This window comes from Maniola jurtina, chromosome 22 (assembly GCF_905333055.1).
Source record: "Maniola jurtina chromosome 22, ilManJurt1.1, whole genome shotgun sequence".
In the NCBI taxonomy this organism is placed as follows: domain Eukaryota; kingdom Metazoa; phylum Arthropoda; class Insecta; order Lepidoptera; family Nymphalidae; genus Maniola; species Maniola jurtina.
Window position 1 is genome coordinate 2,990,173 of NC_060050.1, and position 14,832 is coordinate 3,005,004.

The following is a 14,832-nucleotide window of genomic DNA, read 5'->3' on the forward strand; positions in this document are numbered from 1 at the left end:
GGCAGATAGTACAGTCTTATAGAAAAAACTGTGAATTCGTGGTTACATCACAATAAAAATGAAAAAGTGTAATTTTGAGTACAAGGCACAGAATGTGCGAATCCGAATCGCACTTGCCCGGATTTTTTATGAGCCATATCCATATTTTATTGGATCCATGTTTAGACAAAGGTCAAATATAAAGCTGGGTCGACAAGTAATAGCATATTGTCGACCTGTGAAACGGATGCGCCATTGTCTGTTTGTCTATTCAATATTTTAATAGCAACCTTTCACAACCCTTCTTTATTTATTTTTCACCCGTATCTCATTGTCAGACATTTTTAACCGACTTCCAAAAAAGGAGGAGGTTCTCAATTCGTCGGGATCTTTTTTTTTTTTTTTTTTTTATTTTTTTTTTTTTTTTATGTATGTTCCCCGATTACTCAAAGACCCCTGGACCGATTTGGAAAATTTTTTTTTTGTTTGAAAGGGTATACTGTGCAGGTGGTCCCATATAAATTTGGTGAAGATCTGATGAATATCTTCGGAGATGGAGAACAGAACTCCTCAATGGATAAGAGCAAATTGCTCGCGATCACTGTAATAGCTTAGTAAACAGTAGGTTTTTAACTGGGCATAGCATATTATAGTACAGTGGGGCCACTAAAAATTGTGAAATAAAAAATTTTCAAAAGAAAAATAAAACCGACTTCAAAAACCAAAAACACTAAAAAGTAGAAAATAATTTTTGTTTAGCTACACATGTAATGTACCTAGGTATGAAGTCGGGCGAGCTTCACTCTTGGATTTCTAATTTTGTTTTAATATGCTCGCTCGACTTCATACCTAGGTACATTACATGTGTAGCTAAACAAAAATTATTTTCTACTTTTTAGTGTTTTTGGTTTTTGAAGTCGGTTTTATTTTTCTTTTGAAAATTTTTTTTATGGATCGACCCATATTGATGTAGATAAGGATTACCGTTAATTGAAAATCACACTAATATTATAAAGGTGAAAGTTTGTGTGTGTGTGTGTGTGTGTGTGTGTGTGTGTGTGTGTGTGTGTGTGTGTGTGTGTGTGTGTGTGTGTGTGTGTGTGTGTGTGTGTGTGTATGTTTGTTAATCCTTCACGCAAAAGCTACTGAACGGATTTGGCTGAAATTCGGAATGGAGATATATAATATCCTGGATTAGCACATAGGCTACTTTTTATCCCGAAATATCAAAGAGTTCCCACGGGATTTCAAAAAACTTAAATCCACGCGGACGAAGTCGCGGGCGTCATCTACATAGTTTCTGATATAACTTAGTTTTTATCACGGTTCTGTCCGCGACCATATTATATTCATAATCATAATGATCAACCCATCGTCTGGCCTGCTGAGAACGGATCTCCTCTCAGAATGAGAAGGGCTTAGGCCATAGTCTACCAAGCTGGCCAAGTGCAGATGGACAGACTTCACATACCTATAGTACGCGACAGATTGAGATACTAATCGGGTTATGAGGCGGGTGCCCCGCACACACGCACGTCGCGTCGCGTCACCTGCGCTCACCCGCAGCGGGTTAGCACGGGCTGTGCGAGTGTGCAAGGCGTCTCCACCCCGATTACCATCTCAACCTGTCGCGCACTATGATGAGAACATTATCGAGAAAGCCTTTAATTTCAAGTTTTCCTTTAAAGCAAGTGAGATTTAATTGCTTAAAACGCGCATAACTTCGAAGAGTTAGAGGTGCGTGCCCGGGATCGAACCCCCAATCTCCTGAATACGAGACGGACATAACCACTAGGCTATCACTTTTCATTACGGGTGCCTAATTCATAGGTAACCGCAAAACGTCACAGGCAGGTTCATCATTAAATGACCGCTTTGAAGCCGAAACCACACTTACCGCAACACCTACGATATTGACTGGCTTTGATCAAGAGTTTCACGAAATTGGTCATTGTAGGTGAGTGATTGACCTAACTAACCACGTATAGGTAAAGAATACTATTACGACAGTTCACGACAGGGAACTTCTAACAAAACGTAGAGGCGTCATCGTCACTGGTGGGCGTCAAATGGTGGTCAAAGGACATTTGACGCAGGTAGCTCTTTTATAGTCCTATTTTTTAATCCCCGACCCAAAAAGAGGGGTGTTATAAGTTTGACGTGAGTATCTGTGTACTATCGTAGCTCCTAAACTAATAAACCGATTTTAATTTAGTTTTTTTTTGTTTGAAAGGTGGCTTGATCGAGAGTGTTCTTAGCTATAATCCAAGAAAATCGGTTCAGCCGTTTGAATGTTATCAGCTCTTTATAGTTACTGTAACCTTCACTTGTCAGGGGTGTTATAAATTTTTAATTTACACTTGTTATGGTTTCACGTCGCCATAGCCTAATATTTGACATATCCTCATTTCAGGATCAAACGGAGAGTTCCCTCACTCTAGTTCACTCTGCTATTTAACTACGTAGAGAAGTGACACTCACTTCCCTACCAGTATGTTGTCGCCCGTAGCGTTAAGAGGGCCGTCTCCGTCACTCGTTTCATACAATCGTAGTTCCAATTTCATTTGAATATTAAGCAACCAAAGTCCATGAAATTTTGCAGACATATTCTAGAAACTAATATCTATGTCTGTGGTTTTCCAGATTTCTGTTAAAATATTCGGTTTCAAAGTTACGCGGTCTTAAAAATTTACATACAAATCTTTGAGCCCCTGTAATTTTAAAACTACATATTTTTAGAAAAATCTAAAACACCACAGACACCGATATTAGTTTCTAGAATATGTCTGCAAAATTTCATGGACTTTGGTTGGTTAATATTCAAATGAAATTGGAACTACGGTTGTATGAAACGAGTGGAAACGAGTGACGGAGAGAGCCCTGTTAATGGCACGGCTACTGGCATTGCCGCGTTGGCGTCACTTGGTTCTCATCTTGCTGTCACGTGAGCGAGAAGCACTGATGTTGTTTATGTAAAGCGTTGTGCTTGTCCAGCCTGATTACAGTAGACCCCCGGTAATCCGGCCCCTGTCTTATCCGGAAAATTCGATAGTTCGACAATGTCCTGCAAAACGTTTGTCGATTACCGGCGGCCCACTGTATTTTCGCTCACACTGTGCCTCAGCCCTGCAGTTACGTACACATACACAAACACACGCGCACACATACATACTACTCATATGTTAACAGGCCGGTGTTCCGGTAGTAGTAATATCAGTTCACTTGTAGGTAGGTGGTAAACTTTTTGGTGGATATTGGGTAAGCATAGGTACACACTACACACGAGGGGGTAACCAAAATTTTCGCAAGGTTTGCCGTGCGCCGGCGTCGCTATATACCAAAAAGTAAATAATACATTGATTTGTTATCAAGAAAGATGCTGCATTTTAGGTCTACCGGTGTTCGTTGTGCCTTATGCTCCACTAAGCTCTGTTGTTTACATGTATTTCTATGTAGATATAGTAGGTACCTACATCTTATTAAAACAATGGTTAGCTATAAAATTGCCTCGCCTGACGTGTGAGCCGGAATGGTATTTTTAGTGTTATTTATGTCCAACGCTTCATTGGGCGTTGGTGATTAAGCTGTACAACGCTCACTCTCATTGTGAAGCGGGAGTGGCCGGACAATGCCGAGGAGTTTATTGTGTTACGCTTAATTAATTGTATGGACTGTAGTGTTGAAATAGATCGCTTTTGTTCGTTTACTTATTAGCTAATGCTTGATATGAGTTGCAAATGACTCACACGCCACCTATTGTATGTTGATGGTACTATCTCAAAAACTTTGTGTTGTTCTCTGTCTCGAGTACTTCTACGATCGCCACCACTAGCGCGCAGGCGATCCTAGCGATGATGATGACGATGTTAGACCTACTGGATATGACACTGTAAAGGAAACAATCCAAAACCGTGAATTTGTGGTTACTTCACAAAAAAATGTGTTCACAAAAATTAATTTACTAAATCACAAACAGATGGCGCAGTAAGGCATTAACTTGCCCGAAGTCACGAGTTCACAGTGCGCTTGTGTTGTGTTATTTCTTGTACGAATGGTACGGAACTCTTAGTGTGCGAGACTGACTCGCACTTGACTAGTTCTTTTTCCTTCTTCACAATAATTCCGCAAAACCAGTTACCGATAAAACCCTTCCAATAAAATTATGAACGCTCTCGATATTATTTGGTGAGAATCGTGTTGAAAACGCCGACCAATTATTGTGAAGAGGATTATCCTGTGTAATTGTATTACCTGGATTTTGGCACTTAAATTACGCAATCTTCAATCTCTGTGAGGCTTGTTTCACACTGATGGCGTTTTATGAATGCAGAAGTGTCTTTGTTGGTTTGTCGTTCAATATTCAATCGCGTCGCAACAGAGTAATGGATTGACGTGATTTTTTGCATTGGAATAAGTCGTTAAAGATTTGGATAGTGACATAGGCTACTTTTATCCCGAAAAATGACTATGTCAACTCTTTGAATTTCTGGGATAAATAGTAGGCATCTACCTAGCCTATGGCCGTCCCCGGGTCGTAAGCTATCTCTTTACTAAATGAAAATCTTGCCGACAGGAAGACAGACAGACACACTTTTCTATTCACAATATTAAGTACATGGATAGTATGGATATGAATTTCGCTTTAGTACGATTAGTTCGAAATCATGAATATCTGGCCTCAAAACAATCGAAACTTAATTCAAACTCTTCAAAGCCCAAAAAGTTATTTTGAACTTCATCAAGTTCATTTCCTGTCATAACATAACATGGGTCCAATTTTCTCTATCTATCACACTAATATTATGAAGACGAAAGTTTGTATGTGTGTGTGTGTGTGTGTATGTTTGTTAATCCTTCACGCAAAAGCTACAGAACGGATTTGGCTGAAATTCGGAATGGAGATAGATAGTATCCTGGATTAGCACATAGGCTACTTTTTATCCCGGAAAATCACAGAGTTCCCACGGGATTTCGAAAAACCTAAATCCACGCGGACGAAGTCGCGGGCGTCAGCTAGTAGTCTATAATATTCAAATTTCTATACGCAAGCATGAAAATGAAAACGGATAATTTTGCATCTGCAATGCGTACAAGCCTTTATTTTCACATTATTTTCATTCAAGATCGTGTCCGGTTTATTTTATTACTCTTAAATTCTTATAATTCGGCTAAGAATTCGGATCGGATATTATAAAGGGGTGTGGCCGAAGACGAATACAGAAAATTCTCAAGACCGAACACCTTGTATGGCGATAATACTACAGGATGTAAATTATCTTGGAGTTATCTCATGTGAACGCGGTTTTACATCTGTAGAAAAAAATGTAGGTGATGATAAAAGTCACGAAAGTTCAATATAAGTAGACTTTATCAGTTTGCAATTTAACACTTTTTGTACTTTTTGTTTTAAAATAATTGGAAGTAGTTAATATTGGAAGTGTACCTACCTATTTAAACATTGTTGCTGCAAATTATACTTAGTAGAGTTATCAACTCACCATAAAAAGCTTAAGTCTTTCGGTTCGGAGGCCCGGATTACATCACTGAATGAAAACCCCTGGTCTTTTATGGAAGGAGGAAACAATTAGGTAAATTATCTTGAACTATAAATTAATTTATTTAAATCAAAATACGCTTTTTATTTCCTAACTTAACTTTGCAGTCTCTAGTATTTTCATATTTATGTCTTGTATTTTTCTATGTTGTTATTTTTATTTATTTTAAACTTAAGTATGACTTTGCGATTATGTACAATTCAGCTTATTTCTACGTTATTGGTTTGCTAGAATAATATAATCCTTGTGAAAAAAATGGCTGCTTGTATTATTTCAATAGGTATGAGGCGGGGGGACGTGCCGCACACCCGCGCGTCACCCACGCTATCCCGCCCCGAATTAGTCGGTTGCCATCTCGACCTGTCGCGTGCGTACTATACAACAAGGCTTTATAAGCATTTGAAACTCATAGTATCTCTAGCCACTAGCATCTCCCATCTTAGACTACATCATAAATTACTTTTGTCTGTCAAGCGTTAGCCAGTCTACAAAATGTTATAGAGAAGCATAATTTTTGTTTCTGTTTACACAATTACTGTTCAGTTTATCTCGAGTGATAATCTTGTTAGTTCAACGCCAAAGCGTGGAGAATTTATCGACGTATACCATTTCACTGAGGCGGGTGCGTGAGAGATAATATCTGTTTCGGATAGCGCCTCTACTGATTCAGATAAAACTTTCTTAACACCCACAGCTCGGTATGTACCCACTTATTAGAAGAATGGAGAAAGATATTCCCATCCTATAGCGTCCTACTCAGGTAGGTAACTACTTATTATCAGATTAGCTGATCCCCGCGACTTTGTTCGCGTGGATGTAGGTTTTTTAAAAATCCCGTGGGAACTCTTTGATTTTCCGGGATAAAAAGTAGTCTATGTGCTAATCCAGGGTATAATCTATCTCCATTCTAAATTTCAGCCCAATCCATCTAGTAGTTTTTGCGTGAAGGAGTAACAAACATACACGCGCACACACACACACACACACATACAAACTTTCGCCTTTATAATTAGTGTGATAGTATAAGAGTTAATATTAAGACGGTTAGTTCTACCAATAACATCAAATATCAGGTGATGATGCAGCCTAAAGTAAAATACGCATGCCTAGAAGGTGCCAATCACTATTTTTTTGAAAGTGAAAAAGGAAAAGGGAGGCCGAAACGCATTCCATATTCTAGCAGTGCATATTAGAAACGAGGAAGCGAATCGCTTCGTACGAGTCCATGGACGAGTAGAGTAACCTTTGCAATGTCTTGCGGATCGCTAATAAAATGGCGAGGGGGGAAATAGGTAGAATAGCTCCTGGGCACACTCTCCGAAATATATCCTGTAGGAAACCAACAGACAGGAAACCTTGCGCCGATGTTCTAGGCTTTGGAGCTTGCCAGCGGCGTTTCATCGCCAATGAATGTAGCTGGACGATCCACAGAATCCAATGCATCAAGTGAGTGCTTGGCAGAGCCATCCCATAAATAACTGCAATATTCCATGCACAATCGAACTTGAGCACAGCTAATAAGTTATCTATACAAGTGTAAATAAAAAATTTATAACACCCCCGACAAGTGAAGGTTACAGTAACTAGAAAAGAGCTAATAACTTTCAAACGGCTGAACCGATTTTCTTGGATTATAGCTAAGAACACTCTCGATCAAGCCACCTTTCAAACAAAAAAACTAAATTAAAATCGGTTCATTAGTTTAGAAGCTACGATGCCACAGACAGATACACAGATACACACGTCAAACTTATAACACCCCTCTTTTTGGGTCGAAGGTTAAAAATAAATACGACTACTAGATATACCTATGTCGTAACTAAACCATTGATGACATGACGACAGATTCCCACGCGACCAGTTTTGGAAGCCTCCAAATTATTTTACGATACAATAAACACTGATGAACTAAGAGCCGGCGAGGGCCAGAACCTCGTTATTTTATAAAAGCTGAAAGTTTATCTGAGCATTGTCCCCGACAGGGAGGAACGATCATTCAGCTATCATCTAGTATCGTGGAATGCCTTGTTAGACAGACAAGTTTAAGTTAGACACCCTTAAACTTTACACTTTAAGGGTGTCTGGCAGAGGGTTGCCACGACTCTAAGGTCTAACAATGTATGACTTGATTTCTTTATTCCGAAGAAAATATAAAGAAAATTCACTTTATACTTTGACGTAAATATTTATCCTGTTATCTCCCAAAGCCACCAGGATCCAAACTTCATTAGTCACTAATCATTCTTCCTTGTGTTGGGGACGACACGCAGATAAACTTTCAGCTTTTATAAAATAACGAAGGTCTGCCTCTAGCCGGCTCTCTCTCTATGATGTTATCAATATGATAATGAAGCATATGCAAACACTTTTACTTCCTTTATGGTTTGATCAAGTATTCGGTAGGTATGTGCAATAGTTTTTATTACTATTTTAATTACTTTTCATTTCCTAATTACGTATTAAAATGTTTTGCTTTCGCTTTCCGTTTACTCATCTGGTTCAAGACTAAAATGTGCATTTTTAATTAAACAAAATTCGTTATATCTTTTACGTTAAAAGGAGTATAATGTTTGCATGGTTCATGTAAGTTGGTATGTTTCTTTATTCTGCCATAATTTCTAAACGCCCGGATGGATTTAGATGTATCGTCTGAATCCTTACCTACATCATCCCGAGAGACACTAGATTTTTTTTGGAAAAAAAGCAACAGGTAGGTAGGTACCACGATAGCGCCTTTTTCAAATGTGATAAAATCTGTTATTTCACTTAATAAACACCAGACTTGATGCCAATCTAGTCGGATTTTTAGAGTTCCATAGCCAAAATTAAAATGTGTTTAAATTTTCAAAGTAAGATAGACCAAATGGGAAATCATAATATGAAAGGGCTTTACCTGTATATTTTGTAAAATGTGTTTCAATTTTCAAAGTAAGATAACAATACCAAAAGGGAGTATCATATGAAAGGGCTTTACCTGTACTTATATTCTAAAACAGATTTTTATTTATTTTTATGCATGATAGTTTTTGATTTATCGTGCAAAATATCGGAAAATTACCCGATTACGGAACCGATCAGTGCGCGAGTCTGACTCGCACTTGACCGGTTTTTTATGAAAGATAGAAGGGTATGTAAGGTTTTTTATGAAATTTATCTCTGTAATCTCAGGTCAGGGTACAAATTCTAAATTCTATCTAGTTCCATGAGTGTACGCATTAAAGTGTTGGAAAAACATAATCAATTTTATTTCTTAAAAAATCCTGTGATAAAAAATTCGAAACCTTGCAAAATTAAAATTAGCTTTATCCTTTTGATCTACTAAGGGATCAATTTTGAGAGCCGTTTAGTATGCAAATTTTGCGAGCCCGATTTGAGGCGGCGTAATCCAAGTTTGATTTTCTGATAAATTATTATTCAATCAACTTCTCAAGCCAGGCTTTGTTGGACTTCATTTTGTATTCAATAAGCGCTATCGGAGTTTGGGCTTTTGTTTTCGTGTCTATTTTGAATACAAGTATGGCCAATTTTATAATTTTTGACGCAAATTCAAGTTTTGCGTAAGAAGATAGATACATAATATCCCTACTATATTAAAAGTAGGTAAATCACACATAATTTTGAAAAGTTAAAAGGGCGTGGCCGAGGTGTTAACTCTTAACCGCTAAGCCCGACGTACCTCTTTTTAACCTCCGACCCAAAAATAGGGGTGTTGATAAATTTGAACTGTGTATCTGTGTATCTGTCTGTGGCATCGCAGCTCCTAAACTAATGAACCGATTTTAATTTAGTTTTTTTTTGTTTGAAAGGTGGCTTGATTGAGAGTGGTCTTAGCTATAGGGTAAATCCGGGATAGATGCCGCAGCTGGATAGTTGCCCCATTTTCTAAAAACCTAACTTCGCAAAATCGCAACACAGCGTTAATAGTCTAAACCGAGAGCGCGTGCGCCCCATGCTCAGTGCCCCGCAGACCATCGCACGGGATTGATGTGTTTAGCTCGTGCGTGCGATTATCTCCGCGACGAACACGACGAATGCTTCAAAGTTTCAAACGTAAGTATTTACTGTTACGTATCTTTTTTATGTAGTAATAAATTCTGTTTTATTTTTTTATATACATATATTGGTTAATTAACTATATATCTACTTATTAATAATTACCCTTTTGTATTTAGTTAATTCAAAAAATAAAAGGGCATCTATCCATAACAAAAAGGATAGTCGCCCCAATTTTTTGCAGTATAGATGCCCTTAGGGGCATCTATCCCCCATAATACTATACATTATATGATAGCATATTTTTAAAATTACTTTTTTTTTATTTTGATATAATTCTTATTGCGTTTTCATATAGATCTCTACTGATGGTTTGTAATGTTCTTTGGGGCTGTATACCATCATAGTGTTGAAAATATATTTCAAGTATTATGTTGTTTAATGAATGTGTATTTTTGTTTGTTTCTACTAATCACAGTTGAACCATGCCACGAAGATATAAAAGAAAGGAAGGAGTACGACCTCGAATAGTTTCTTGGACTACAGAGGCATTACAAAACGCTTTTGATGAAATGGACAAGAATATCATGGGGATAAACAAAATATCCCGACAATTCGGAATTCCGTCCAGAACATTACGGAGACGTTATGCTGCTAAAAACAAAACAAAATTAACATTGGGTTAGTAAGTACATATATGAATGTAAGCGGGCACTTAAAAAGTGTAGATCGGTATTTTTTTCCTACACTGAATGTGTTAAAATATAGGTAGATATAGGAAGATAACAAATATAATATAAATAATAGTAGTTTGTTCCGCTTCTACTAAATAGATAATTTATTGCAGCCTATCTATTTTCTAAACATTTTCTTTAATTTTCATTTTAATTGCTTTAGGAAAACATCCTATCTTCGGTTTTGAAAATGAGAAGAGGCTAGTAAAGCATATTTTGAAGCTTGGAGAAGCAGGATTTCCTCCAGACAGACGATCCATACGAATGCTAGCCTACCAATTTGCCGAAAAGCTGAAGTTAAAACATAAATTTGACCATGAAAGCCAAAGGGCTGGAAATGAATGGTGCAAAAGTTTTATTGAACGAAATCCAGAGCTGGCTATCAGACAAGCTGAGGGTTTATCTGTGGCTAGAGCTAAAGGTCTTAGTAGAGAAGAAGTGAATAATTTTTATGAACTTTTGGCCAAAGTCATGATAGATAATGGCCTTTCAGATAAACCGGAAAGAATATTTAATATGGACGAATCAGGTATTCAGTTGAACAATAAACCCGGAAAAGTTATCGCCAAGAAAGGCGCAAAGGTCGTTAATTCAGTCACATCTGCGGAGAAAGGTGAAACCATGACAATAATTGCCTGTTGCAATGCGATTGGTAATTTTCTTCCACCGGCAGTCATAATAAAAGGTGTGAATAAAAAGACAGAATTTGAAGATGGACTTCCACCGGGCTCAAAAGTTTATATGAATAAAAAGTCCGCATATATTAATACTGAGATTTTTTATAAATGGCTAACGGAACACTTCATTCCCCTCAAACCGCAGGGTAAAGTTCTACTTATTTTAGATGGACACTCATCACATTCAACTGCACCAGACATGCTACAAGCTGCAGCTGACAACGACATAATTTTATTATGTTTGCCTAGTCACACAACTTCAGTTCTGCAGCCTTTAGACAGATCGGTATTTGGACCTCTGAAAACATATTTCAACCATGAAACTAATCAGTTCATGCGCATGCATCCAAACAAAAAGATCAGCCGTTACAATGCTGGAGCGCTTATACGCAATGCTTGGCTTCGCGCTACTACACCTGCAAACGCTCTTGGTGGCTTTAGAGGTAGCGGAATTTATCCACTTGATCCGAATGCTTTACCAGATACAACATTTATAATATCAGATATTGGGTTGAGCAGACAAAATGCGGGCGAATCTCGTGGACCTGATGAAGGTGATCCTCAAACATCAAGAATCCTGCCTCAGACGTCTTCTTTGTCATATCATCATCCAGAGCTGGACAATACAAGTGAAACTGTGGAACTATGTGTGCCTGTCGAAGCTGAAAGGAGAGCACAAACACCCCTACCACAGACGTCTTCATCGACATGTTGTCAACTTAATCCCGTTAATGAAAGAGAAAATATTACTGGATTAGACCAAAATAAGACACCACCGAATTCGATACTGGCTTCAGTCCATAGGGAATCTCCGAGTATTTTGATTGATCCTGAAGTTTTAGAAGATATAAGCATTGTTGATATTGGTGACGATACAATTGAACAGTTTCTAGCTGGCATAGAAGAAAAGGAAACGCCTTCAAAAATTCTGGTCCAAGCATCGCCAATACCTCAAATACCCTTGACTATGGCTAAGAGGACCAAGCAATCAGCAGATATTCTAAATTCAAAAGAAAAAATAAAAGAAAAGAAGAATATGGCTGAGAAGAAGAATAAACGAGTTAAACCTAAATTAGACAAAAGTAATAAGACTGAGACTACCAAAGAAAAACGAAAATTTAAGAGTACAAATAAAAAAACTAAAGAAGGTAGTGATAAAGAAAATGATACAACAGATAGTGATAGTGAAGAAACACCCACAACAACATACTATAAAACTAGAGGGAAAAAAACTCAAGGTTTGCCTGTAAAGAAAACAAAGAGGGATAACCAAGAAAGCCCAAAAGATACAGACGATAACTATTATTGCATAGAATGCTTTGATAGCTATCAACACACGAAGTCAAAATCTGATTGGATTCGGTGCATATCGTGCCAGAAGTGGCTGCACGAAATTTGTACACTTTTTAGAAATTATTGCTCAAGATGTGGCAAACTGAAAGCCCTTTCTAATTCGACCTAAACTAAGGACAACATTTAATTATGTTGATTTTTTAATTTCGTTAAATTTTGAAAATTTTAGATATTAGCTTTTTATTAAGAATTTTAAATATTATTTTTAATATTACCTTGCTTGTCTGCTTACGCACATTAAAATTTAGATTTTTTTTCTTAAAAAAATGTTAATAAGTTTAATTATTTTTAAGGATACCATTATAAAAATTACCTAAATAGTACAAATAAAACATATCAAAACTATGTATTATACTTATTTCAATCTATAGGGCGTCTATCCTACATCACAGGCATCTATCCTCCTCAGTATTTTCATAGTGAGGCATCTATACATATGGGTAGGCATCTATCCTCAAAAAAATGAGTTTTCAAAAATTCAATTTATGCAGAATCTGTTATTGTTAAATCAACAAAAACGAGTCGTATTGCTAGTACAAAGATCAAACTTTTAATATTCATGGAAATTCTTTATGAAAAACGTACAGTTTGAAAATTAGAAAGCCTTTTCAAAAAGTGGGGCAACTATCCCGGTTTTACCCTAATCCAAGAAAATCGGTTCAGCCGTTTGAAAGTTATCAGGTTTTTTGTAGTTACTGTAACCTTCATTTGTCGGGTGTGTTATAATTTTTTAATTTACACTTGTCACATAGCATACTCAATCCGAAAAAAATAGCGATCTATCCAATTTTCGGACATAAAGATTACAATAAAGGAGTGATGATCACACTAATATTATAAAGGCGAAAATTTGTATGTGTGTGTGTGTGTGTGTGTGTGTGTGTGTGTGTGTGTGTGTGTGTGTATGTTTGTTACTCCTTCACGCAAAAACTACTGGACGGGTTTGGCTGAAATTTAGAATGGAGATAGATTATACCCTGGATTAGCACATAGGCTACTTTCTATCCCGGAAAATCAAAGAGTTCCCACGGGATTTTTAAAAAACCTTCATCCACGCGAACGAAGTCGCGGGCATCAGCTAGTCTTAAGTAAGTTTCTTTTTTTGACCAACTGAACTAAGTAACCTCTCAAGGCTCAATTGTATATAATAGGCCACACAGTTCACTAGGATACCCATCTATCTCATCACGATATCAGGGAATTAACGATCGATAAAAATCTTCAATCGATCTCTAAACAGAAGCCCTGCGTTGCATTAAATATTATGCAACAGAAAGATTACTATTATGTAAACCCCAAATAACTTGCCACTTGACCTCTTATCAGAATGCCCGATATCGAAATACCGAAGCAAAACCAATAAAAAAACCACCAAAGCAAAACGGACTCTAACCGAACTACATACGGTCCTGAAAATAAAAAAATAATAAATCTCAAGTACAAAGTTTTAATTGCGGTTGGGAAAATAAATGTCAATCGAATTTCTACTCTGATTTTTATGTAATAAGGTTGTACGATAATTCTGTTGGTGATGTGTAGATGGGTTAACTTAATTTCAGGGCTTTGAGAGGCATCCTTTGATGTAAAGGATATTAACTACCTACTACCGGTAATAAGATTTTAACAAGCTTCCGTTGAGCATATTTACGAAGGATCGTTATTAATTTATGGTAAAACATAGTGTAAATATATCTACCCCATCCAGGTAGGTATTTTATTTTTATTGAAAAGGCACACAAAACACTACAACCTGTTTGAGTGTCTAAATATAAGAACAAAAGATCAAGATCTAATAGGTGTGCACAGCTTTGATAAATATAGGCATTAAACAAGATAACATAGAATTTGGTCAAGTGCGAGTCGGACTCGCACATGAAAGGTTCTCCGTATCATCGTACGAGGTGTACCGTATATCTAAGAATTTATAGATAGATAGAAAGTCCTTATTGCACACAAAAACACATGTAAAGGAACACAACTCAGAAAGAAGAAAACAGAAAAAACAATTGTGTGCAAAGGCGGCCTTATTGCTTAGAGCAATCTCTACCAGCCAACCTTTGCTGAAAGGAGAAGATTCACTTTATGTGAATTCGAAAATTATTTATTTCGTGAACATTTTAATTTTTTTTATTACCACAAATTTCGGATTTTTTCCTTTACTTGTGCTATATGACCTTATGCTACCAACCTCATGATTCTAGGTCAACGGGAAGTAGTACCCTATAGATTTTAATTCCATTTTCTCGACAGTCATGACAGACAGACAGACTGACAACAAATTGACCTTATAAGGCTTCTTTTTTTCCTTTTGAGGTACGGAACCCTAAAAACGCCAAATTCTTCGCAAAAACCATCGTACAATCATAAATCGTGTTGACGCAATAATCCTCTGATGTATTTTCAAAAACATTTTTATCAAACAGGTGCCCGAAACACGATTAGTAAGCAAAATGGAGAATAACGTTTTTTAACTCACCCTTCATAATTTATGGGTGAGTCAGCGTAACGGTGTGAATTGAGGCTCGGACACACAGGACGCGG

General features: G+C 37.1%; 2 protein-coding genes across 3 annotated transcripts in view; one reads left to right on the plus strand and one right to left on the minus strand.

The window, feature by feature from the left end:
• The window catches only part of LOC123876757 (rho GTPase-activating protein 7), a 376,179-nt gene that overhangs the window by 121,349 nt on the left and 239,998 nt on the right, over positions 1-14,832 (minus strand). The window lies entirely within an intron of this gene.
• LOC123876763 lies at positions 9,372-12,929 on the plus strand. The gene is made up of 3 exons (XM_045923121.1): positions 9,372-9,584; positions 10,006-10,208; positions 10,425-12,929. The coding sequence occupies exons 2-3, from the start codon at positions 10,013-10,015 to the stop codon at positions 12,398-12,400; spliced, it is 2,172 nt and encodes a 723-aa protein (XP_045779077.1). The 5' UTR covers positions 9,372-9,584; positions 10,006-10,012; the 3' UTR covers positions 12,401-12,929.